The sequence below is a fragment of the Megascapheus bottae genome, chromosome 24, assembly GCF_031878675.1.
Source record: "Megascapheus bottae isolate mThoBot1 chromosome 24, mThoBot2.hap1, whole genome shotgun sequence".
In the NCBI taxonomy this organism is placed as follows: domain Eukaryota; kingdom Metazoa; phylum Chordata; class Mammalia; order Rodentia; family Geomyidae; genus Megascapheus; species Megascapheus bottae.
In genome coordinates, this window is record NC_143532.1 from 6,506,572 (window position 1) to 6,531,504 (window position 24,933).

The 24,933-nt window shown below is 47.8% G+C and overlaps 1 protein-coding gene across 2 annotated transcripts; it reads right to left on the reverse strand.

Moving 5' to 3' along the window:
* Positions 1-812: 812 nt before the first annotated feature.
* Positions 813-7,995, reverse strand: Mon1b (MON1 vesicular trafficking associated B). Of its 2 annotated transcripts, none has more exons than XM_090357256.1 (6): positions 7,821-7,995; positions 7,441-7,601; positions 5,563-5,892; positions 4,572-5,391; positions 3,704-3,851; positions 813-1,372 (listed from the first exon to the last, which is right to left on the reverse strand). In XM_090357256.1, the coding sequence occupies exons 2-6, from the start codon at positions 7,589-7,591 to the stop codon at positions 1,172-1,174; spliced, it is 1,650 nt and encodes a 549-aa protein (XP_090213382.1). In that variant the 5' UTR covers positions 7,592-7,601; positions 7,821-7,995; the 3' UTR covers positions 813-1,171. The 2 variants fall into 2 exon arrangements, with proteins under 2 accessions (XP_090213382.1, XP_090213381.1); XM_090357255.1 differs by having other exon boundaries at positions 5,563-5,920.
* Positions 7,996-24,933: the final 16,938 nt, after the last annotated feature.

Below are 24,933 nucleotides of genomic sequence, written 5' to 3' on the forward strand. Positions count from 1 at the left end.
CGTCGAGCGTGGGCGCGCAGGCCGTGGACTCAAGAACGCCGACGGGACGTCATCTACGCCATGACACGGCACGTAAGGATTTATTTCCACTTCGTGGAATGGTTTTGAAAAGTTTCCATAGTAAAAGGCTTAAAAATGTATTCTTTTAAAAACGGCTTCCCTTCCTTCCGCTGGGGGCGGGGCGTGGACCACTGATTCCCCCGTACCTGCGGCCGCCGCCTCCTCCTCCTCCGTGGTGGATTCCCGCTTCTTCTCCTCCGAAGGCTCCGGCTTCCCTGCCATTTTCTAGCGCGCGGGCTCGCACATGCGCCTTAGGCGACTGAGGGTGACGGGGACACGTGGCGATGGGAGGCAGTGCGCATGCGTGCTTGGCACGCGAGGTCCAGAGGCAGGAAAGCAGCCCATGTGCCCTGCGCAGGCACGGAGCATCCCCGCGCGGGTGGACAGCGCGCATGCGTACACCCACAGGCCAGGGACGCGGCCCGGGGCGGCGCTCCGGGCAGGCGGGCGAGTGAGGCTGAGGCACGTGCACACGTGTGGGAAGGGCTCACCCACTCTGGAGCTCTGCGCTTTCTGTTCCTGAGCCTCCCTTACAGAGCCTGGAGGAAAAGGTGGCTCCGCCCACGGGGAAGCACAGGGGCCTCTGCGCCTCCGCGCCGTGGGAAGAGTCTGGATCTCAGCCAGGCGGTGGGGAGGCCGTGTGCTCCATGTCCTGGATTACAGGTAGACGCTGCGGGCCTGTCCTCGCGGAGATGGACTGGGCCCAGTGCTCGTGGGGTCAGGTAGTGGGGGTTGGTTTTCAGGTCTTTCGGGTCCTTTTCTCTTTAAAGTTCTGTCAGAGCCCTGTGTTCCCCCACCTAGACCCCTGGCGTCCACCCCCGGAGTCCCTGGGCGGTGTGAAGGCTGACTTGTGAAGTTGGAGGGCAGCCATTGATAGGCCCAGAAGGTCAAAGGGAGGGAGGGGAGAGGACTGCAGACATTCCCAGAGGTGAAGATGCATGAAGGGCGGGGGAGCAGCCTGTGCCCATTTGTGGGCAGGCCCTCAGATTTTGCCCAGCTGCCCATGGAGATGGGGCCTAGCCACAGATAGACCTCCACCCGCATTTCCAGGGTGGAGGCAGAAGGTAACAGACAAGCGCGGTTGCTTCCAGCCGTCTGGGAGCTCCGCCACTTAGAGTCCAGTGAAGAGGCCATTGTGCGGAGCGTGGTCTGTAGAAGGGGCTGGAGGGGTGGAGTATTTGGGTGGGTAGCGAATGAAGAGCCGGTCCTCCTCTTTCCTCACCCAGCGCAGCAGTTTGGTCACAACCAAGATGGCACCTGCCTTGGTCACCAAGGGGCTGAGGCATGTATAAAGCTCGAATTTGGAAGTCACCTGAGGAATTGGGAGGAGACAGAATCAGATGGGCTAGACGTGGCCATGGCCAGTCCTGACCCCAAAACCCAGGCCTAGGTTTTGCATCCTGCAGTTGGGGAGACGGAGATGGCACCGACCAACCTGTGCTGCCTGGGCTAAGGCAGGCCAGGAGTTCTCAGTGAGTGAGGAATTCCTGCCCACGAAGCTCCACATGTCTACTTTTTCATGACTAATACATATTCAATCTTCACAACAACTTCCAAGACCAGATTCCACAGGTCAGCAAGACTTTTACCATGCCCCTACTCAACTGTCCTCCCCTTCATTGCTGCTGCAGCTCATCCTTCCCCTGCGGTCTCTCAGCGTCCTGGCACCTTTTGCAGCGTCCTTTCCCTCTACTAGGTGTCCTCTTCCTGCAGATACCCATGCGACTAGCTACCTCTTTTCTCCACTTGGAGGCCTCTCCTCATTATCTGATTTCATATAATGCCTTTCAACCAACTGCTCTTACCTACTAGAAAGGATGAAGATTTCTTGGAAAACTTGCAGAGCCTAGGACTGGTGTAAGCTGCATGTAAGCAAACTCACATGGTGGCAGGAGTGTGTTAAAGGGACCCAGGACCCATATTGGCTAATCCAGGACTCCCAGTCGTTAAATGAAAGACAAATTCAGCACCAAAATACATCTTAGAAAAAATATTTTTAGCCCACTAAATTAAAGACAAATCCATGAGCCCAAATTTATATAGCTTGAAAATCTTAACAAACAGAAGGAAAATTCTTCCTTCTTAGACTCTCAGCATGTAAAATTAGAAAAGGGGACTGGTGCGAGAAAAGGTACCGTGGAGAAATATGAGACTACTAACTGTTCCAAGTACAAATCAACATTGGATACTACAATTAATGAGTGAAAATATGATGGAAGATAGGACATCGTCGTTATAAGGATCATAATGAAGAAGCATGTACTAATTACAAAGAGGACAATCCTAACTTCGCAGTGGAGAAACATAATGGACAGCACCTTAATTAAGCGTTCAGTCCCGACATCATCCACAGGACACACTGACGTCATATGCTCTTGATACGAAACACAGAAGGATTCCCATCACTTCGGGATGATTCCTGCCCCCAAGGCAGATCTCAACTGAATCATGGCGTAACATGAGACAAACACAGTGAAGGGCATTCTACAAACTGTCTCTCAAAAGTGCCAATGCCATGAGACAAAAAGACCAAGAAACGGCTCCAGAATTAATGAGACAAGGGAGGCACAATAAATAAATCCCAGTATGTCACCCTGGACATGTTCTGGATCATTAAAATGACACGAATAATCAGTGGTGGAATCTGAATGAAGTGTGGATTAAATGTTACAGCGAGGGGAACTTCCTGGTTGTGATTTGGTAAGATGTTGACTTTGGAGAAAGGGCCTCTTCATGTTATTTTTTAATTTTTTAATTTTTTTTTTTTTTTGTCCTGGTCTTGAGCTCAGGGCCTGAGCACTGTCCCTGGATTTTCTCAAGGCTAGAGCTCTACCACTTGAGCCAAAGCACAACTTCTGGCTTTTTTGCTACATATGTGGTACCGAGGAATCGAACCCGGGTCTTCGTGCATGCTAGGCAAGCACTCTACCACTAGGCCAAACTCCCGGCCTTAATTTTTTTTTTCAGTCAAGGGGTTGAACTCTGGGCTGAGGCGCTATCACTGAGCTCTTCAGCTCAAGGCTACCACTCTACCATATTGAGTCACAGTGCCACTTCCTGTTATTTAAAAAAAGTCTTTCAACTTCTTAAGTGGAAAATTACGTGAGAGTGAAAGTTAAACATTCAAAATAAAATCCCCAGCCTAAAACAATGCACACACAGACACAGACACACACAAAATGTACAATGAGTTACTTAGTAAACTATCAGAGCATGGAAGGAGACCTCATGTCCCATGGGGTCACCTTGACTGGCTTCCTTTGGGAACTTCTCTTAAACAGACCCACAAGAAAGGGAGGTAGGAATTCAGAAAGAACACCCCAGACAGAGGACACAGCACGAGACACAACTTGTAGTAGTCACAAAGGACTGGTGATTCATCTATGAAATTGAATGGGAAAACTGACAGGCACAGTGATGTTTGTAAAAGGTCTCTGCCTGCCAAAGGAGGAAAGCTGTACACAGCAGTAAGGTCTTCTTAGGTAGGTGAAAATATAGAACAGCAGGGACAGTGTTGTGACACTGAACTGGACTCTAGACCAGTAAAATGACCACAGTCATGGAGCAGTGAGTGGAATCTGAATAAAGTCATTAAAGAAGGGGCAATGGGGAGTGGATTGTGTGGGACTCCTACTCAACTCACCCAGGCCAGCAGTGTCTCCTTCTGGGCCACGTGGTAGATAAGGCGCAAGGGCCTGGAGGAACTGTGGAGGCGGGCATGCAGGCGCTGGTACAGGTCAGACAGCCGCTGGCGCTCCTCCTCTTTGCTGTAGGGAGCCTCTAGCTCAGGGCTGCCATGGCGGAGGGAAGAAAGGGACAAGGTGAGTCCAGGCACTTCTTGGCTGGCTTATCTCTTCTCCGTAGGGATTTTTTTTTTTTTTTGCCAGTCCTGGGCTTGGGCTCAGGGCCTGAGCACTGTCCTTGGACTTTCTCAAGACTAGCACTCTACCACTTGAGCCTCAGCACCACTTCTGGCTTTTTTCTATGTATGTGGTACCGAGGAATTGAACCCGGGTCTTCATGCATGCTAGGCAAGCACTTTAACCACTAGGCCAAACTCCCGGCCCCTCCATGTAGGGATTTTAGTCTTGAGGGATTCCCAGTCGCATGGAGGCCATGCTTCCCTGTGAAACTAGGGCATGCCCTAAGGACGGTGCCCTTTGTGCCACTAGACTAGGGCTCCTTCAGAGTGGTGGCTGAGCTTCCTTATCACAGAGCTGTTCTTGCCTTCGTGCCAGGGTGAGGAAACACGAATCATTTGCTGCATGACGGGATGGACACATGACTGCTTTTTTTTTTTCCTGTGAGCTAACCAAGGCTGCCCACCTGGACTGAAAATTTTACAGAGCCCATAACTGATATTATCAATATCTGGGTGACAGTCCTTGGCAAGAAAAAGGTTTCCCAAACCCAGGACTCAGCTAGCTGTCTCCCCTGAGTCATGTCTGTGAGGCTGACCCTCCTCCCAGGTAGAAGATGTCTCCCCACCAGGCCAACAGTGCAGGGCCCACCTGGTAAACTGAGGCAGCTGGCGGTGTTGGTCAGGAATGTCCAGTGGCTTGTACAGGAAGTGCCGGAGGCCGGGAGCCCCCACAGCCTGCACACTGTAGGCCAGGGCGCCAGGTGCGTGGGTGCTGGAGGACCTGGCAGCATCCCCGAGGGCTGGCAGGGCCCCAAGGGCCCGCATACCATCTTCAACCAGTCGCCGGCAGGCAGCCATGGCATGGAAGGCTTCCCGCTGGGTGCCAAGCAGGAGCAGGCAGACAGGCATAGAATCCAGGCGGGCCACGTAGGCGTAGAAGAAACCATCAGGGTTGAAGCGGGGCAGGCACACGGGTGCCCAGGCCTCGCCCGCCGCAAAGGCTGGTGCCCCTACCCAGTCAAGCAGCAACTGCAGGTCTGCAGGGTCCAGCCGGCACTCGGCCAGCACGTTGCGCTCCTGAGCCGCTGTTATCAGCTGACCACCAACTGCCAGCACAGACAGTGCCAGGCCTGGCGTTGTGCAGCGCCGCAGCAGCGTGCCCAGTGCCTCCCGCAGAGGCCGGGCCAGAGGCACACAGCGCACGGCGCCCAGCAGCAGGGCACCCGGGTCTCGCTCCACGCTGTCCAGGAGCCGATCCAGGGTGCGCTCTGAGCCCGCCAGCAGGCGGCGGAGGTCGTAGTTCTGCTTGTGTGCGAAGATGCGAGCCACGCTTGCCCGCGTCAGTGTGCTCACAATCTGTGCGTGCACGGCCAGTAGCTCCTCCCGCAGCTGCGCGGCCGACTGGGAGGTCCGGGACACGGCCACCAGCAGCAGAGGGCCCTGCTGTAGGAACACCAACTTGTGGTCCTCTGGGGGAGGGAAGGAGCAGGGCAGGGGAGAGAGAGATCAGGAGAGGCACTTGAACTCACCTCTGGCAGCCTGGCAGTGCCTCGGGTAGGCAGGCATATCTGACCAGGGCTTGTTGAACAGGCCCCATTGCCCCCCCACCCCCGCTCCAGCCCCTCACACTCTTCACTTACCAGCGTAGATGGCACGGATGGCATCCCCAGCGCTCTGCACGAAGGACACCAGCGCTGTCATCACCCCCATGGTGGCCGACAGCGCCTCCACACTGCCGTACCGTGAGTAGATTGGCTTGCCAGCCTCACTCAATACAAACACGTGCTTCCGTTGGCTGCGCCAGTCCTCGTCACTGGGGTCCCCCCCCTGGCCTCCAGAGCTGCCTTCAGGGTCGTGAGCGGGACCAGTGTCTAAGGCCGCAGTCCCCCACTGCTCACAGGTGTCTCCTGGGGCTTCTGACGCAGGCAGTGGTGACAGGAGGTTGGACAGCTCATCCTTGGCCTTGGATCCTGAAAGGAGCCCCTGGCGAGTCACCTGCTGGTGAAGTCCCACTAGTCTCATGATCCCCGGAATCCATACATTGATTTCAGCCCCCTCAGCAAACTGCATGCTCAGTATCTCCCTTGCTAATCACTCCCAGTGACTGACGACTGGGACCTCCGAAATGATGTCCGCTGACACGGAAGCTTCCAGTGGTCCCTCTTAAAGCCAAGTGACCCAATGTGCTATCCCTGTCACTGGACTGCCACGTCTACAACCTAATTGTTCCCTTGTCAACAATGGCCACTCCATTGCCCCCGATGGTCCCCCAGCCACTCTCGTGACCTCTTAATTTCCTGGTATCTACTCAGTAACCACCATAACTGTCTGTCTGTCTGTTGATCTGGAACCCTGCTTCCTTCCATAGGCTAACATTCCAACGATCCCATATGAATGACCTTCAGTGAGTGCCCTGATCTACAAATTGGCTAACACCCTATCTAGTCTTTCTTCTATTAATGATAACCAGTACCTTCCAGAAATACACGGGGTTGACCAAGACATGAGAAAGGGTATCAATGTATGTGAAGTAATGCACCTTCTATCTGGCGAATATAATGTAATCCTTCTATTAATTACAATAAAAATATATGAAGAAAAACACACGGGGTTAAGACAACCTCCACCACCCTTCTCCAGGACTTCAGTAGCATTCATGAAACCCACTACTTCAAAGATTCCCACTGCCTCTTCCCCTCACACTGTCATTTCTTTATCTACACTACTGATGTCTGTTGCCTCAGCAGGCAGTCATTTGTTATCTACTTGAGGCTATGTCGCTATAATTTGCCCACAAAATCCCAATGCCCTCATATTTTCTCGCCAATCACAGACAACTCCTGTTACAAAAAACAAAAAAAAAAAAACAGCAATAACAACAACAACAACAAAAAAAACCCAACTACCTCCTCTCAGTAATTGCAACTACCTGTCAATTTCTTAAGTCCTCAAAGAGCACCCGGTTTGTTCTCAGTGATCTCTTCTGATCCTTTTCAGTGGTCCCCTCAACATGAGCCAATTCCAAAATCATCAATGAGCAACGGTCCCCAATGACTCCCATTGATTTCCCCAACCACCACTGGTACACCATTCACTGCGCAAGTCAGACCTGCCCCTACTGATCACCTGATTCTCCAACAGCCTCATAATTCTCCTCCGATGATGTGAAGTATGACTGTCTCCTGACTTCTGGAGGATCCCCTTTTGCCACTTGAGTGACTCAACTTTCCAACTTCTCCCAATCACTTAATGTCTAAACGGTCCCTCCTCTGCCCCGACCCTCTTCCTCATTCACGGATCCAAGCAGGGCGATGGCACTGTGTGGGGAAGTGAGTATCGACGACAACACCCTGACCCCCCCCACCCCCGGTTTCTCAACGAGTCTACCTCGACCTCCTCCGGACCCAAAGGCAGCTCCAGCTCCTTCCTTCAGTCCCTCGGGCTGCTCCCTGGTCTCCACGAGCTCTCCTCCCCCCCCCGAGGGGCTGTGCGTGTGTGCCGGGGACGGGGTGTCGTACCTGGGTCCCCCAGGGCCGGCTCTCCGGGGTCAGCAGGGCCCCGGTGCTCCCTGGCGGCGGCGTCCCCGCTCCCCTCACTGGGGACCCGCGTGTCCTCCAAGTCCTCGGCGCCCCCGGGGCCCGGGACCGCAGTGTCTCCACCGGCCTCCATCTGCACATCCCTGATTGCAAGGGAAACTTGTTAGAAGCTTTTCCAGGGGACCCCCGGGGACCCCCCCACCCCGCCCCACACGTTCCCAGCGCGGGCTTTCCCAGACAGCGAGGGCTTCGCGATGCCCCGCACCCCTGACACCCTCCGCGGACTCGGGGGGGCGCGGCGGCGGCTCGGGGCGCCGTGAACAAACCACCCGGGCTCGCCCCGAGGCTCCCCGGAGCCGCACCTGCTCCACACTTCCGGGTCCTGCTGGGGATTTGCCACACTTCCGGCCTGGGCGTCGCACGCCGCCAGCACTTCCGGTGGTGAGGATGCCTTCTTCTTCGCTCCCGCCGCGGACCGCCTCTCCTGGACGGACCGTGGCTCCTGGGCCTGCGGCGGAACCCACCGGGGAGTTGAGGATCTTCTTCAGCGGCGGAACCTGCAGGAGACGCCAAGCTGGCCGCGCGCCACCCGCCTCGCGCGCTGAGGGCCGCCGGCGCGCAGGGGTGGGGCTCGCGCTCAGCCAATCCCGGAGTCGAGAGGGCGGGGCCGCCTCCTTTCTGGACCAATCAAAAGGCGTTTGGCCACTCCTTTTCCCCCCCCTCCCCGTCCGGGTGGTACTAGCCCTGGGCTTGGGCTGCAGTCTGCACCCGCCCACCGCTTGACTGACATCTCTCTGGACCTGATCGGAGGACGCAGTCTGCAGTTTGCACGGAAGCGTGTTTGCAGCCTTAATCGCTAGGCCTGCCGCACGTGTGCTCCCGCAGACCTGAGCCCCTTCGGGCCCCCGAGAAGAGGGGGCGGGGAAATGCGAGCGGCAGCAGCTTGACGGGCAGCCGCCGCTTCCAATCGGACTGCCGCGCGCAGGCTGCTCGGCCTATAGGACTGGGATCCTGAAGCGGGAGGCGGGCTTCTCCGACCTGGGCAGGATTGCTGGGCTTGGGCTGCGGGAGCCGCTCGCATCGACGGAGAGGGATTCCGCGGTGGAGCGAGACCGTCCTTTCCCGGTCCCCTCCAGTTCTGCCGTCTCTGCCTCCGGGCCCACAGCCGGCTTCCCCAGGTCCAGAGCACCGCCCTGGCCTCCTCGGAGCTCCCCGGCCCTCGAGGGCTGGCCGGGACCTCGCTTCCCGGGCGGACCCGTCGCCCCCCGTGCTCTGGGCCCCCACTCCCCCACCGCCTGATGGTGACGGGACCCGGCGGACGCCCCTGCCCCGGTAGGGGTGGATGCACAGGGAAAAGGCTCGTCCAGGGACGGAAGGCGGTCGTGGGTTGCATCACGACGGCTTAAAAGTCAGGAAGATGATCCGTCCAGCAGACGTGGCGGCTCGGAATGTGCGCAGCTATCCTGGCACCGAGCTCGCCCCCTGGGCGGGGAACTGCCCCGGGGACCGCGCTTCAGGCCATCTACCGCCAACGCAGCCAGCAGGCCAGGCTTGCTCGAGTGTGTGCCCGTAAATCCAGCTCTAGGGAGCAGAAGTAGGACGGAGGGCTGAGGCAGCCCTGAGCCAACACTCAAGACCCCATGTTAAAATAGTTAATAATAATAGTAATACAAAGCCTAAATGGCGGGAGAGGTAGCTCAAGTGGCAGAGAGCACTCGCAGAATCCTGACTGCAAACTCAAGTGTGCCACCAAAACCACACCAACCCAAAGTGACAGTCAAAAAACCCCAGCAACATAGGGACCTCTCAATTTGGCAAAACTCAGGAGAAAACGTGCAAATCGCCTTACAATGCTCAGCAAGTGGCAGTGCCCGCGAGAAGAAACAAGGATACAGAAGATAGGCACAGCTAAAAGTTAAACTGATTTATTGGACACTTATTTATGAAAACATTACACCCTGCTACATGACACTACCTAACCCAGAACATGAAACATTTTTCCATATATTTTTTATTGTAATGAATAGAAGGGTTACATTATATTCACCAGATAGAAGGTGCATTAATTCTCATACATTGATACCCTTTCACATGTCTTGGTCCCCATTTCCCTCCCCCCACACCACCCCTCATCTTGTTTTCCTCCCTTCTCTATCCAATTTCAAATAACCAAATACAAATATATCCAATATATCAGATAACAATGTGAGATACTGTAACCATATGAGATAACTAAGGGACAGCAAAAGAGATGAGAGATAACATAGTACATTAAGGACAACAATCACTCATTATATGGCTTTTGTTTCTATATCCTGGAGGTCCTTTCATTTAGTGTTATACTATATGGCCTTATGTATCTCGGTTTTGCTCTATTGCAAATCTCTGCTACAAGAGTCCAAGGTTTCTACTGATTATGGCAAATAAGGGAAACCATTGAGCTATGTTCCTTTGAGTCTGGCTTACTTCACTTAATATGATTTTTTTCTAAGTCTTTCCATTTCCTTACAAATGGGGCAATGTCATTCTTTCTGACAGCAGCATAGAATTCCATTCTGTATAAATACCACATCTTGTTGATCCACTCATCAACTGAGGGACATCTGGGTTGGTTCCATATCTTTGCTATGGTAAATAGTGCTGCAATGAACATCATTGTATGACTTTGTTTCTGGACAGTTGGGTAAATGCCAAGTAGTGGAATTGCTGGGTCATAGGGGAGCTCTATGTTTAGTCCTTTGAGGAACTGCCATACTGCTTTCCATAGTGGTTACATGAAACATTTTTAAAAAGGTAAATCAGAATGTGTTCTTGTTTACAACACAATGAAAATAGAAACTGTTAACCAATGCTAGGAATGATTCCAATATTGTAAATTAAACCAATCTGCTGCATATTAACCAACAAATCATATGATAAATCCCAGGATGTGTTAGAAAATCTCATTCACTGTGTGAACATGAAAGCACAACAAATAAAACTTGCACAGCCTAAAGTAGTGTTCATAAGGAACTTTAGAGTTCTATATGTGCCAGACAGATCTGATGAAATGTCCATCACTGAAGAAGCTAGAAAATGGGGAAAAATTAAGCCCGAAGCAAATCAGTAAATAAGGGAATAAGAAGGACAGCAGTAGAATCTAGTAAAAAAACAAAAGGAAACATACAACCAAGAGAGACAATCAGTATAAAATATTTAATGTTTTTACTAGAATTTGTACTTAAATGATAAAACAGATGAGAATGATTACCAGCAACATGATTGACAGAGGAAGCATTGCTGGAGATCCTACAGACAGTCCAATGGTATGCTAACCCTGATTTCATATTGATTTATTTAGTGCTAGTACTGGGGCTTGAACTCGGGACCTGTGTACTATTCCCTAGATTTTTCTTTTTTTTTAATATATTTTTATTGTAATTAATAGAAGGGTTACAGATAGAAGGTGTATTACTTCACAAACATTGCTACCCTTTCTCATGTTTTTGTTCCCATTTCCCTCCCGCCACCCCCTCTCCTCATCGTGTTTCTTGGATTTTTCTCTCAGAGTAGTGCTCTGTCATTTGAGCCAGACCTCCACTTCAGGCTTTTTTTGGTACTTAATTGAAGGTCGGAGTTTCACAGAATTTTCTGCCTGGCCCGGCTTTGAAACTCAATCCTCGGATCTCAGCCTTCTGAGTGTGTGGGCCATCAGCTTCTAGTTTGAGATGTCATATTTTTACCTGGCTTTCAGTTAATTTGTAGGGTCTGAGTCATGAAGCAGTGCTTCCTTAGCAAAAGCAGCTGCGAAACATCTGTTACAGGGACCAGCCCAGCACGTGAAAGTTCCGGAGAATCCACTTTTGTTATCACTGGAGAAGAGATTGGGGGGGGGTGGCTTGCCTTAGAAAATATAAGTTGAATAAGATTTTTGGGAGCCTTTGTGGCACCCATATACAGGAGGGATAAGGAGGCCCTTACACACATAAAGATGATAGTCTTTTTCATCAACAACCAGTAGATGGCAGATGAAACCCTGTTTATGTGTTGATAGGGCGATAGCCAGGTGCTTTCAACAGTTTGGAGTTTTGAGAACCTACAGAGTTTCTGAGATCAGCTTGGCCCCTGAAATTCAGGATGGAACATAATATAATGTACACATTTATCAAATTAGCACATGGGCCAGGCATGGGGGATCACACCTGTAATCCAAGTTATTCAGAAGGCATAGGTAGGTGAACCACACTCCAAATCTGGCCCTGGGCAAAAAACTTGAGAACCTATTGGGGGAAAAAAATTAACTGAAGCATAAAGAGTTGGAGGTTGAAGTCGAGCAACTGCCTAGCAAGTGCCAGATCTTGAGTTCAAACCCCAGTACCATTCAGAAACAAAATGCCAATCATCATATCAAAGGAAAAAATGAGAACAACCCCGATTCCAAATCTCTGAGAAAGACTTTTTGTTGTATTGTTTTTGGCATTACTGAAGATCAAACCGGAGCCTTTTGTGTGCCAGGCAAATGTTGTATCACTAAGCTCCACTGTCAGCTCTTCTTTTCCTAGTTTAGCTCTGAGTAGAACTTACTGAGGGAGAAAAGGGGGGCAGGAAGTACCTAAAGCCTATCTGGGTAGCTCCTCCAGACTCCTGTGGAATGTTTCCACTGACCTCATTCTTTCTGGGGAAGATGACAGTACAGTCTGAGATGGCTGAGCAAACTGTAATTTCCATCCTGTCTTCTGAAAGTGGGCGCTCCTTTTTCAGAAACTTCTCCTTCACCCAAGGAACCCTCCTGGCCAATCATTTGATACCATCCTTCTCCGCACCCAGGAGTGGAAGGCCTGAGCCATCCAATCAGAGGACCCCAGCTAGGCCGTAGTGATTGGTTCAGGCAGGGAAATGTGATCCTGAGTGGACTAATGGGAGACTTCCTTGGGTGTGTATTGGACTCCTGAGACTCTTTGGTAGAGATGTTAATAGATGCCAACCTCGCTCAGAGAAGGACTGTATGGGGAATGGTGCCAGAAGGGCTGTGATCTGGAGACACACCAAGAGCCCCAAAAGAACTGAGTCTGACAGTCTGACATGTCAACATGAAAGCCAGGTGTAGTTCTCCAGTCTCTCATTAGGCCTCTCTATGTTTTTTTTTTCCTGCTTAGAGACAAGGAGTCAGTCAACTCCTTTGTTTACTTGGGGCTGCTCTACAGTACTTCTAACACCCCCTCCCCCACTGGCTTGTGTGCCTCCACTTGCAACAGGAGCTGAGCTTCTCCTTGGACCCCATTTCAACATTTGTTGTGTGTGTGTGTGTGTGTGTGTGTGTGTGTGTGTGTGTGTGTGTGTGTGTGTGGTGTGTGTATTCCTGCTTCCAGCTTTTTGCTGATTAACTGGAATCTCATAGACTTGCCTGTGGGCTGGTGTCAAACCACAACCCTCAGGTCTCAGCCTCCAGTAGCTAGGAATACAGGCATGAGCCACCAGCACTTGACTAGGAAATCATTTTTATAAGGATACTTGCTTAAACTTGAGGGGGAGAAGTCAATGAAAAAATTTTAAGCCAAATGTATTAGGTATTTCTTGCACAGGTAGAAGAATACATTTAGCTATAATGGACTCCATCACACCATATATTCTATTGTCTTCCAGTCAATAGCTGGCCCTTTTTTTGTTTTTTGTTTGCCAGTCTTGGGCTTGAGCTCAGGGCCTGAGCACTGTCCTTGGACTTTCTCAAGGCTAGAACTCTACCACTTGAGCCTCAGCACCACTTCCAGCTTTTTCTATATATTTGGTACCAAGGTATCGAACCCGGGTCTTCATGCATGCTAGGCAAGCACTTTAACCACAAGGCCAAACTCCCGGCCCCGGCTGGCCCTTTTTAATTGTATTGTACCCTGACAACTTAAATTCCATGTTATGTTTACCTCACTGGTTTCTAGATATGGATTTAAGAACCAAACTGGGAAATGGCTTATTACACAGACTTTATTTTCATTGTTTCAGACTTTAGAGGTTCTTGTTTTGTTTTACCAGTCATGGGGCTGAGAAGGGGGGTACTCTTATTTACTAGAAAAAGCTATACCAGCACCTTCCATATAACCTGTTAATTTCAATGGACTTTGAAAATTGGCTGCAATCCATATCTTTAGAATTGGGAAACATCTGTGCCTTTTGAGATAGAAGGGTTCTTTTTCCTTTTCTTCCTCCACTTCTTTACTTTTATTATTATTTTGTTTCTCCTGAAATCATGCAATGTTATTCTTTCAGGTACTTCCACAATACATAGCCCGGCCCCTTTAGTTGTAGTTAATGAAACACCGTCCCAGCTGCTCAGCTGGAGACAATGTTATTTTATTTTTATTTTTAGCCCAGACGGAAAGCTTCATGTAAGATGCACACAGAAAACGCAGGAGCCCTGCTGAGCCCCGGGTACTGCCTGCAGGGGGCGCGAGCACTCCCCCTTCCCCCTTTCCCAAGCCTGGCAGGTGGGTGTGTGCCAGGTGGGTTTGGTTGGTTGGAGATTGGTAAAGGGAACCCAAAAGTTGAGTTAAAAATTTTTTATTTTAAAGACAGCTAGGGTCAGGCCTCATACCCTCAGAAGTCTCCAAGCTATTTCTGCTGCCCCGGTCATCATTGTATTTTCATTGTGTATGAGGCCTGACGGGTGTAAAGGGGGCAAACGTGGGTTTGGGCGTGCTTTCTTCAGTGTGGTTTTCCTCCAACCACCCCCAATAGTTTGTCAGGTGCTTTATAAAGACTATGTGCGGGTTGGCTACAGGGATTCTGTACTTTTAGAGAGACCAGAGCGGTCCAGAAAGACACAGGCCATTTCATGACCTGGAAGGATATCTGATTATCCAGGGAACAAGCTGGAAGAGCCAGAGAGAGAAGAGAGACCGGCAGTGGAAAGGAAGGAAAGTGGCAGCAGTGTGTGTGTGTATGTGTGGGAGAGGGGAGAGCGGGAGAAAGCGGGGGGGGGGGAGAGAGAGAGAGAGAGAGAGAGAGAGAGAGAGAGAGAGAGAGAGAGAGAGAGAGAGAGAGAGAGAGAGAGGGGGAGAGGGAGAGGGAGAGGGAGAGGGAGAGGGAGAGGGAGAGGGAGAGGGAGAGGGAGAGGGAGGGAGGGAGGGAGGGAGGGAGGGAGGGAGGGAGAGAGAGAGAGAGAGAGAGAGAGAGAGAGAGAGAGAGAGAGAGAGAGAGAGAGAGAGAGACTCCTAAACAATTGGTTTGAGGCATTTTTGCAGTCTTTAACAATCAGTTGGTGTTTGTAAAGCTTTTTTCTTATACTGTAGAATTAATTTCTAGTAGATCCAAGATAAGCCCATGAATTCATCTTGGTAATGATGATATCAAAAGTAATTTCTTTACAGCCTACTGGTCATCAAGTGTCTCAACAGAACACACACGCACACACATTTTATGTATCAGCATCCCATGATGCCAGGCGCTTTATACAATTTAACTTTCCAGTCACCCAATCATGCCATTTCACAACAATATCTCACATCGAAATCTTGGGAAATTAAAATTTGATATATGATTTGACCCTGTCTTTGAAAACCTGGTGATGATGATGATATATTTAAGGGGAAATACGTAGATGGCAGCTCACACCCAATTTATAAGAGATAGAGGTAGATGACAGAGAGGCTAAGTAACTTGCCCAAGGTCATACAGCAAGTTCATGAAAAGCCATAGAGTCATCTTAACATTTATGAAAAATCTTCGCATATATGAATGTCTATAGTTATTGATATATAATAACAAATGAGTATACAATAATAATAAATGACATACAATAATAATAATAAATGAATCCCTGCTGCCCTGTTATCTTAACTCATTATCAGAGGATAGAAGACAGCCTTTCTCCTCCTTGCTGACATAGGAGGATTGGAGAATGATAATAAGAGATTCTGGTGACACTAAAGGAACCAGTTAATGGCCCTGATCTATTTGTTGTATTATCATGATTAATATGACCCTGGCGGATCCTGTTGTTCCTTCTTAATCTATTGGGATAGTTATGATACATCATTCATATGATTGTATTAACAATATAATTAAAACTAATACTGTAATTAAGAATGAAGAGTTTCTTGTAAGCAGGAGGATAAATCCATATTTTAATAGATACTGTGCAGTTGGAAAGAAGTACATTCTCATTCATTAAAGCACTGCTAATTATTACTAATGTGTTAGTGATGATAAATACCCACCATAAGTAAGGATAATGCATACAATACAAACAAAAAACTTATCAAGTGCTCACTTGGTCTCTCAAGTATTTCAAGTGTCTTCTCTGTGTTAAATATTTAATCTGGGTCTTAGCCTGTCACAGTTGAGGAATTCAAGGTTGAATCACTCCCTTGAAGTACCACAGCCATGAATAAAAAGAACTTGGATTTTAAACCAAGTGCCAAGAGCCCAAGCTCTATCTAGTTAACTTCTATGGCAATTAAGGAATCATATCAGTCATCCACATTTTCTTTTTAGTAATATCTCATGTCAGGGAAGACAGAAAGCTAGGAAGAGTCTTTTCTTAGGTCCTTTCCTGTTCCCTGGGCTCCTATCTGGCCTTATGGGACTTGAACTCAGGTCCTGGGCACTGCCCCTGAGCTCTTTTGCTCAAAACTAGTGCTCTACCCCTTTGAGTCACAGCTCCACTTAATTGGCAATAAGAGTTTCACAAGCTTTCCTTCCCAGGCTAGCTTTGAACCACAGTCCTCAGATTTCAGCTTCCTGAGTAGTTAGGATTACAGGCATAAGCCACTGATGCCCTGCTCTCCTGTTCCTTTGTTCTCTGCACTGTGTCTGGACAGGCTATTGTGTGTGCCACCAGGTGGATTATGTGAGGGCCCATGAGTGTTACAGAAATGCAGGCTCCTCCCTGTGTGCTCTCTTAATGCCATGGGGCAGTTATGAAGTGAGTGGCAGTTCTAGTCCCTGTGGGATTTGAGTGTGGGCTCCTTTGTGTGGGCACAGTGGAGAGGTCTGTCATTGGAAGGATATAAATTGCATCTGGAATGCCCAAACACAAGGGTTCCCACACCTCTCTTTCTATCCCCTCGAATCCTGTGTGTTCATTCCAAGGGGCTGGCTATGTCAACAGGAAAACGTAGCTGTATAAGCACAATGCCACCTCTTTCTCCATCCATATCTCCTCACCCAAACAAAAGACTCTACCTGCTGGGTGAGGGGAGGTGGGATGGGACAGCTGGACTGGAAAAGCATGCCAAATACCAAGATGTCACAACATTTCCTAGTTCTTCCTGAGGGACTGAATCTTATCTATTACAATAAATGGTCAGGGTATCCTTAGGAGAGGATCTCAAAGGCTCGATCGCTATGTATGTGTGATCATATAAAATGATAATTATTCAAATGAACTCCAGGAAATGGAAATTAGAGGTTCTATGTCTTTGTTGCTGTTTTTGTTTTCTTTTTGTGTTGTTTGTTGGTATATCTGTCTTTAGGAGGATAAGGGGGAGCACAGAAATGGTGGCACAAAAGGTGAAGAAATGCAGCAGTGATACTACGTTGAACTGTGGAGTGGAGTCCAAAGGGAAAATAGAGTCAGTGAGGGAAGGGAGACATTGTTCAAAAAGAAATGTACTTTTCTCGGATTTTCGACATGAGCTGGAGTTCATTGTAAATACAGATCAAGCTTTTGTCTTTTTTATTTTGTACTTTTCAGAGAGAAGCTCCCTGCTTAGATCTTTAATCACCATGAATAGTCACTTTGAAAGACTCACAAAATACTCTCCCAGCTTTCACTTATTTCAACATTTTCTTTGTGTATCTTGGTCGGGGGTTAGATAAGAGGTGTACATGGTTTTTTTTTTTTAATTTTGTCATTATGACATCTATCTATCTATCTATCTATCTATCTATCTATCTATCTATCTACCTATCTATCTAGCTTGTAATGGACACATTTAGAAAGGGAAGAGACAAGAGGAGAAGAGAGAGAGGAGAGAGAGACAAGGAGGAAGAGAAGAGGAGGAGGAGGAGGAGGAGGAGGAGGAACAGGAGGAGAAGGAGGAGAGAACCTGAGTTTCCTTCTTCCAAGAACCAGGAGGCAATGCATGCTATTTTCCCATCGACAAGGAACGTGCATATTCCACTCACTAGCTTTCTTTCCCAGATACATTTGTGGACATATTGCAGAAATTCACGACACCCCATTGTGCTGATAACTGCCACAGAGAAATGAGAGAAGATGTTCAGCCTGCTAAGATACAAAAATTGACATGGCCATCTTTTCCTTTTCCTGAAACGTTAAGGTGTACTTGGTTCACGTACAGAAAATGAGGGGATTTGCATGCACAGAGAACCCCAGGAATTCAGCTCTCCATTTGTCCGAGGGAAATCAACTCTGTTTCAAAGAAGACGGAAAAGAAGAAAAAAAAAAGTTCCCACGAGGTCCTCTCCCCTTGATCACTGTGTGATCGTCAGCAGTGAGGTTTGCCAATCCCCTTTTCTTGGGCATTTGGCTCGTGTCAGAATTCCGTGGCCAGTGTTTCTGCAGATGTGGTGATTATTCTTCCCTGGAGTGAAGGACCTGGAAGTCCTTCTTCAGTGGGGTCCCGGAGTGGCCAGACACACCGCACGGCTGCAGGTTGGTCACATCCCTTTTCTGAGCCACATCCCTGCCAGAGGAGGCTGAGCCATCCATGTCTGCGGATTGTGAGAAAGCACAGGCGGTGGCCGTGATCACAACCGCACGACACGACCTGTGAAAGGGCTCAGTAGTTGTATTGTCTTCCCAATTCTCAGAACAGAATGAGAACTCTAGCCTAATAGCAGTAATAATGATTCCTGCCACTTATTGAGCGTGCGACAAGAACACAGAACATAGCAACCCGTAAATGGACAGTGAGACAATTAGCATGCATGTCATCCCATCAACACAGGCTCTCTCCCATTGCCCTTTAATTGCTACATTCCCATCCTTCAGTTCCTCTTCTCTCTCTCCCTCTCCCACTCTTGCTTCTTCTCCCTCCCTTTCTCTCTCCTCCATCTCCATCTCTACCTCCTCCTCTTCCTCCTTCCTCCTCCTCCTGCCTTTTCCCCTCCTCCCTTGCCCCCTCCTTATCTCCCTCTCCCTTCCTCTCCATCTTCTCTTTCCTATTCTTTGCAGCACCAGAGTTTGAACTCGGGGCTTTGCACTTGCTAAGCAGGTGCTCTACTACTTGAGTCACACTTCAGACCTCTCATTCTACCTCCTTGCCAGGAAATCAAGCAGTCTATTCTGCATTTGTAAGGTGTTTTATTTTTCTTCTGCTTTTAAATAGTGATGGAAACTGTGGCTGTCATGTGGTGGGTCTGAGGACTTAATGTGAAAGTGAATGTTGGCACATTGGAGGAGCCACATAGCAAGGGCAGACAATGCTTACCCTGGTCAAATTCCCTGGCATTAGGGATGGTGATTCTTGTGTCTCTCTGGGGAAGGGTTCACTTTCTTAGTAATGGGGAGCGTGCCTTGAACTCACTACCAACAGGGGAGTTAGTTTCCCCAACCTCGAGTACAGAACAAATGCATAACAGAGCTAAATAACAAAGACAATACTATTGAGAGTAGTTGTCTTTTTAAAATATCAAAACAGGACAGAGAATGGTTTTCCTATATTTTTCTGGCAGCAATGAAACACACATTGGTTTTTATCATTGGGAAAGAAAAGGCAATGCGTTTTAACTGTTGTCAATTTCTGTTAGTATTTCTGATATTTCACATAAAAAGTCTGTGGTTGATACTGTACGCAGGGTGACAACTAATATCCTGATGTTTTCTTCTTGTGAAGAGGGTTTGTGTAACTTAAAAAAAACCCTTCATTAGTATTTGTCACTTCAGGAAGCCTTTTCAGGGAAGTTTGACAATCTTTTGTTTAATATAAAAGGGATTTTTGACTTCACTCTCTTCCTGGTGAATGTAAACAATTAGAATTGAAGTGCCATTTGCTGAGATCTAAATCTCTGTTTCCTAACCTTCTGAAATAATATTATTTGAGGAAAGGTTAAAAAGAATTTCAGTAGATGGACTTCTAAATTTTACATTCCCACCTTGTGGAGATGAACCACTTTGTTTGCTCTCATAAGCATGTGAGATGGATGGGCAAACACTGTCGGATTTATTAATGAACCGTTAAAGGCAACTTTCATGACCTTTCTTTTCTTTCCCTCATGTGTTCAGCATTTTTCTATCTCTGAGTAAAAGAGTCATGGTATCTGGATGGTAGTCATAGGAAATCTTGCGCAAAATATGCTACCTTCCCCACAGGTGTCCTCCCAGAATCCTCTGGCGCTAAGGTCAAAGGGTACAATCCTGGGACAACTGATACCCCAGACCTTCACTTTTTTGCAAGGAGACTCCTCTGATTTCAATTTATCATATATTTTGCATGATTGCATACAGTATGCAGTTTTGCCAAGTACAAGGTCATGGTAATTGCATTCTACTATTGGGCTGTTCTTTGTGCATTTATACCCAAGCATTAAAAAAATATTCTGTCTTCTTAGGGGCTTAATGATTGTACATAGCGAACTCTCCTTCATTCAATATCTTATTGGTTTACATTTGTATGTACCAGTGTATTGATTTTTATGTTAATTCCACAGATGGCTCTATTACTACACATCAGGATGGTTCCATGTGACTTGCAAGTTATTCTTTTGAGTTCTGCACATTCAGAACATACTGTTTGTGTTTCCAGAGTGGGGCATGGCTTTCTTTCTATAATCCCCTTTGGGGGCGGAGGTATTCTGGGCCTGAGGGCTGTGCACATCTGGTACCTGGGTTGCTCTCAGGGGATCGCTCTCATTTTATAGGAATAATGTCAGTTAAGTTTGGGCAGGTTCTGAGATAATATTATTTGAGGGAAGGTTACAAAGGCTTTTGGTAGCTGGAATTCTAGTCTTCACGTCCCCACCTTGTAGCGACGAGCCTCGTTGTTGGCTTTCGTGTGTGTGTGTGTGTGTGTGTGTGTGTGTGTGTGTGTGTGTGTGTGTGTGTAAGTGGATGGGCATCTAACCCTAATCTACGTGGTGACACAAAAGTTCCAGACCAAATGTCTCCGCGGTACCTCGGACCCCAGCGCCCATCCTAGCCACAGACTCTAGACCACTGGCTCCTAGGACAGCACATGTTGATCCCATCTGGCCCCCAGACCACAGAACCCGGATTCCAAACCTTAGGTACTTCAAGCTCCCTTTGAAGGCATGGCATACAGATAACACAGGCAATGACAATGACAAGATGTGCTCATTTCTAACACTGCAGAATGCTGGTCTCTTGCACGACTTGCCTTTGGGTAGCCATGATGTAACTTATTACATAAGCGGGTAGTTCAAATGGGCTCTGCTACAAAATGATATTTTCTTTCCCGATTCATGGGGACAGCTGCTCTGACATGAATGTACTTTAATAACATGGTAAGTGAACGAATCTGAGCACGAAAGACTTCATGTGGCATAACTCTAGAATAGTTAATGATAGATAATGGCTTAGATAGATTGGATAGATAGCTGATAGATCCCTAATAGGTGGCTTGGTAAATAAATGAAAGATATGTGAAAGAATCTGGGTACAGAAGACTTCACATGGCGTTCTTCTAGATAAATCGAATGTGGCCACCCCAAAACTCAAACAGCAAATATCGCATCCTGATGATGATGATAATGATGATGATGATGATGATGATGATGATGATGATGATGATAAAGGCAGTAGGCGAGTTCCTGTGATGTCACAGGACCTCAACTTGTATCTATAATTCCCTCTGGAGCCAGTCAGCACCAAAGAATTAGAGAAGAGGAGGCATAGCATGAGTTCTAAATTCCCAGGTGCCAGTTCACCAACATCTGGATGGATGGTCTGATGTTTCCTCTTCCGAAAAAGCAGCCAGGAGAGTTACAGTACCCAGGAGTATCGATGGTTACAAAAGAGCTGCACCTGTCAGGAAAAGGGAGGGGAAGGAAAAGAAACAGGAGAAGGCTGGACTCAATTCTCAGCAGCAGGCTAGGACTGGCTATTGAAGAACAGAGAAGGACAAAATAGTTCCTTAGGGGAATGGAGGTGGTGCAGGGAGGTGGGGTTGGAGTTGGTCTTTTATGGGGTCTGAGCGAGAAGGCAGAGGTTCAGGAAAAGCCATTTGATCTGGGGTGGTGGGGCTTTCTGTTGGGCCCATGGGTGTACTGACAGCCGGGTTTAGGTGGACTGGCCTGCGTTAGGCAGTCAGCTGGTATCAGGTGCATGAGTGACGTCTGTGTGTACCTGGGACTCGGGTGGGGGGGATCAATCCTTCAACACCTGCCTACTGAGATATCTTCTTAGGGAAGACAGACACGTTTGCTGTGTCTCAGGGAGAGCAAAGAGGCCCCTTTGATCATTTGCACGCAAATCCCCAACACCTGCCAGAAATCTGCCTTAGGTTGTCCCATATTTTCTTTTCCCAATGCATATGGAACAATTCACTTAGAAACAATACTTTCCCTTTGAATATTCTTCCCCATTTTCCCCACGGAAAAACTCCTTTAGTGGTATAGACAAGCAAACAATGCAGTTAACTTCTAGATTTTGTGGGGGGCAGAGTGGTACAAAGTCAGTCCATCTTGAATGTCATCAGTAGCTGCCTGTTTCTTGGCCCGCCCCTCAGATTTTGATAGAATCACATCTAATTGTGTTCTGACTTAGGAGTCGTCTGGGGTTTTAGCCTTATTTTCGGTTGATGAACTGTCATTGCACATATGCACAGTTACGGGTTCCCACCCTGTGGACGATCAGAGCGGATCCATTGTCTCAAGGATTACTTTGTGGGGAGAGCATGAAAATATCTTTCAGCTAATTGGAAGTTGTAATTCATTGCTGTTGACTTTGGTCATCTTACTGTGAAACAAGAAACTGCAGAACTTGTCTTCCTATCTAACTGGAACTTAATGGATTATTTCTTTCCTTGCACTTTCTCCTCCCTCCCTGGGCCACTAGGTGCTTTACTGCTTGAGCCACACCACCAACCCAAATTTGTTTTATTTATTTATTTTTGGTGACATGAAAGACACAACTCAGTGCTTCGTGCTTGCTAGGAAAGTGCTATAACATCTGAGTTATCCTTCCAGCAAAGTGTCACAAGGAAAATACAAGTTTTCCAGAAGAGTGGATATGTTTGAAGGCATCTGGTTTCTGTTTAAATATTGGGATTTGCCTAGAGCTTGAGTGCGCTCCCCCCCTCCCCCGCCCTGCAGGACCAGAGAGCTCTGGGAAGGGGGTTGAATGCTCAGCAGTGTAATACACTGGGAAGGGCCCTTTAACTCCCTCTCTCTGCACAGCAGGGGCTATTTCCTTTTCCTCTTCCTCTCTTTCTTCTTGGTTTCCTCTGCTTTTCTGCTAGAGTATATGGTGATCCTTTAGATAAGATTTTGGGAAACCCATGGCTTGGAAAAAATGCATATATATATATATATATATATATATAGTTTAAATGATTCCTAACAGAGGAATACATTATTGTGCATTCTTACTGTGATTTAAAAAAAACAAACCTGTTTATCTGGGTTCCTTGGCTCACACCTGCAATCCTAGCTACTCAGGAGGCTGAGATTGAAGTTTGCAGTCTGAAGCCAGCCAGGGCAGAAAAGTCCCAATGAGACTTTTATCTTAACCACTCAGAAACCAAAAGTGGCGCTGTGGCTCTAGTGGTAGGTGCACCAAGAGTCTCAGAGACAGAATCCAGGCCCCACAACAGACAAAAAAAGTGCCTTTCTAGTATTGACTAGAACCCTCTAAATATTATGAACAAGAAACTTGTTCATGCACATTGTTAATTTGCACTTTACTTAACTAATTTTAGTACATGAACTAAAGACCTATGAAGGCTTTGTATAGGGCAATCCAAAATAGCTTTCTGCCTGGTGCCAGTGGCTCACACCTGTAATCTTAGTGCGCTAGGAGGCTGAAGAATGTGGTTCAAAGCCACCTGGAGCCGTAAAGTCTGGGTGACTCTTATCTCCAATTAACTACCAAAAAAGCTGGAAGTGGAACTGTAGCTCAAGTGACAGAGCACTAGCCTTGAACAGATAAAGCTCGGGGACAGCACCTAGGCCCTGAGTTCAAGCCCCAGGTCTAGCACACAGAAAGAGAGGGGGGGAGGAGGAGAGGGAGAGGGAGAGTAAGAGGGAGGGGGTAGGGGAGAGGGGGAGAGGGAAAGGTAGAGAGCATCCCTAAGGAAAGGATGATGCTAGAAACATCACACTCAGTCATCTTAGGGAATCTTTACTTAAAAAGTCCCCTAAATTTAGTTTTATTGATGAAGGAAGCACAGACATTCTCGTTTAAACAAAAATTTAATATCAGTCTGCCTGCCTCCAGAAGAGCAGGGACCAGACTAGATGGGAAGTCAGTTTAGAGGGAAGTGAGTTGGCCTGAGGCCCTGGGAGGCTCAACAGCTACAATCCCTCCCTGGCTTTGGAACAGCCTGTGGCAGGCCTGTGTCACTCCACAGGAAAGTCAAGGGCTCCTCAGTGGAGAAGGTTAGGAGAACCCCCTGCAGAGTGAGAGCAGAAGTCTCTCTCCTGGAGCCAGGAAGGCGCAGGCCAGGCCAGCTCTGCTCACATGGATGGCTGCCTTTCTTAGACTGAGCACTAGATGGCAGGAAACATCCATGCTGAGAGAATCTGGGGGCTCTGAGCATCTCTCAGGACAGAGGCTCAGCTGCTTGGACGACTGTAGGGAATGAGGGATCATGGTGGTGTCAGCCCACTCCACGTAAATCCTCCAAATCTGTAACTCTCCCAAGAGCCCTTTCACTTAATCTCAGTCTTCTCTTTATTGGAATCAAGTAGAAGGAACTCATCTACCTTGAAAACTATTTTATAAAAGGCTTGAATGACAATTAGGGATTCTATGTATCTTACTATTTTATAATCCCACATGTTTCATTAATATTTCATGTTTCCTATTAGAATTTTTGTGGATCACAGTGGAGATTATTTGACAACCTCAAACTATAAACCTCTAATGTTATGTTATATATATTCTGTATGGAAAGAAAATACCCATATATTCTATGTATTCTATATATTTGTGTAATCTATTCCATAGAATATATTCTAATGAAATATATTCCATATATTACATTTTAGCCTATATTCCATCTGTAGTAATATATAATATTCTATCTATATTGTAAAATACATATACAATATGCATTGCATACAATCACAATGGCCAGCCAGGTATAAGTCCTTCTCTCTTATCACCTAGGCACAGGGGTCGGCATCTCTTTCAGTAGCCTACTGGCAAGATGGGCTATGGGATACCCTGAGTCAGTCTGACTCGGACTAATGCTTAAGGCAGTACTGTGACAAGAGCTAAGCCAAGATGACGGTGTGTCTGGAAGCAGGACTGTCCTGCTGAGTCTGGGTGAGAAAGTTCTCCTCCATCTAATGGTTAGGTGGCTACTTGACAGCCCCAATGCTTCAGGGGACCAACTCACCTCTGCCCCCTGCCCC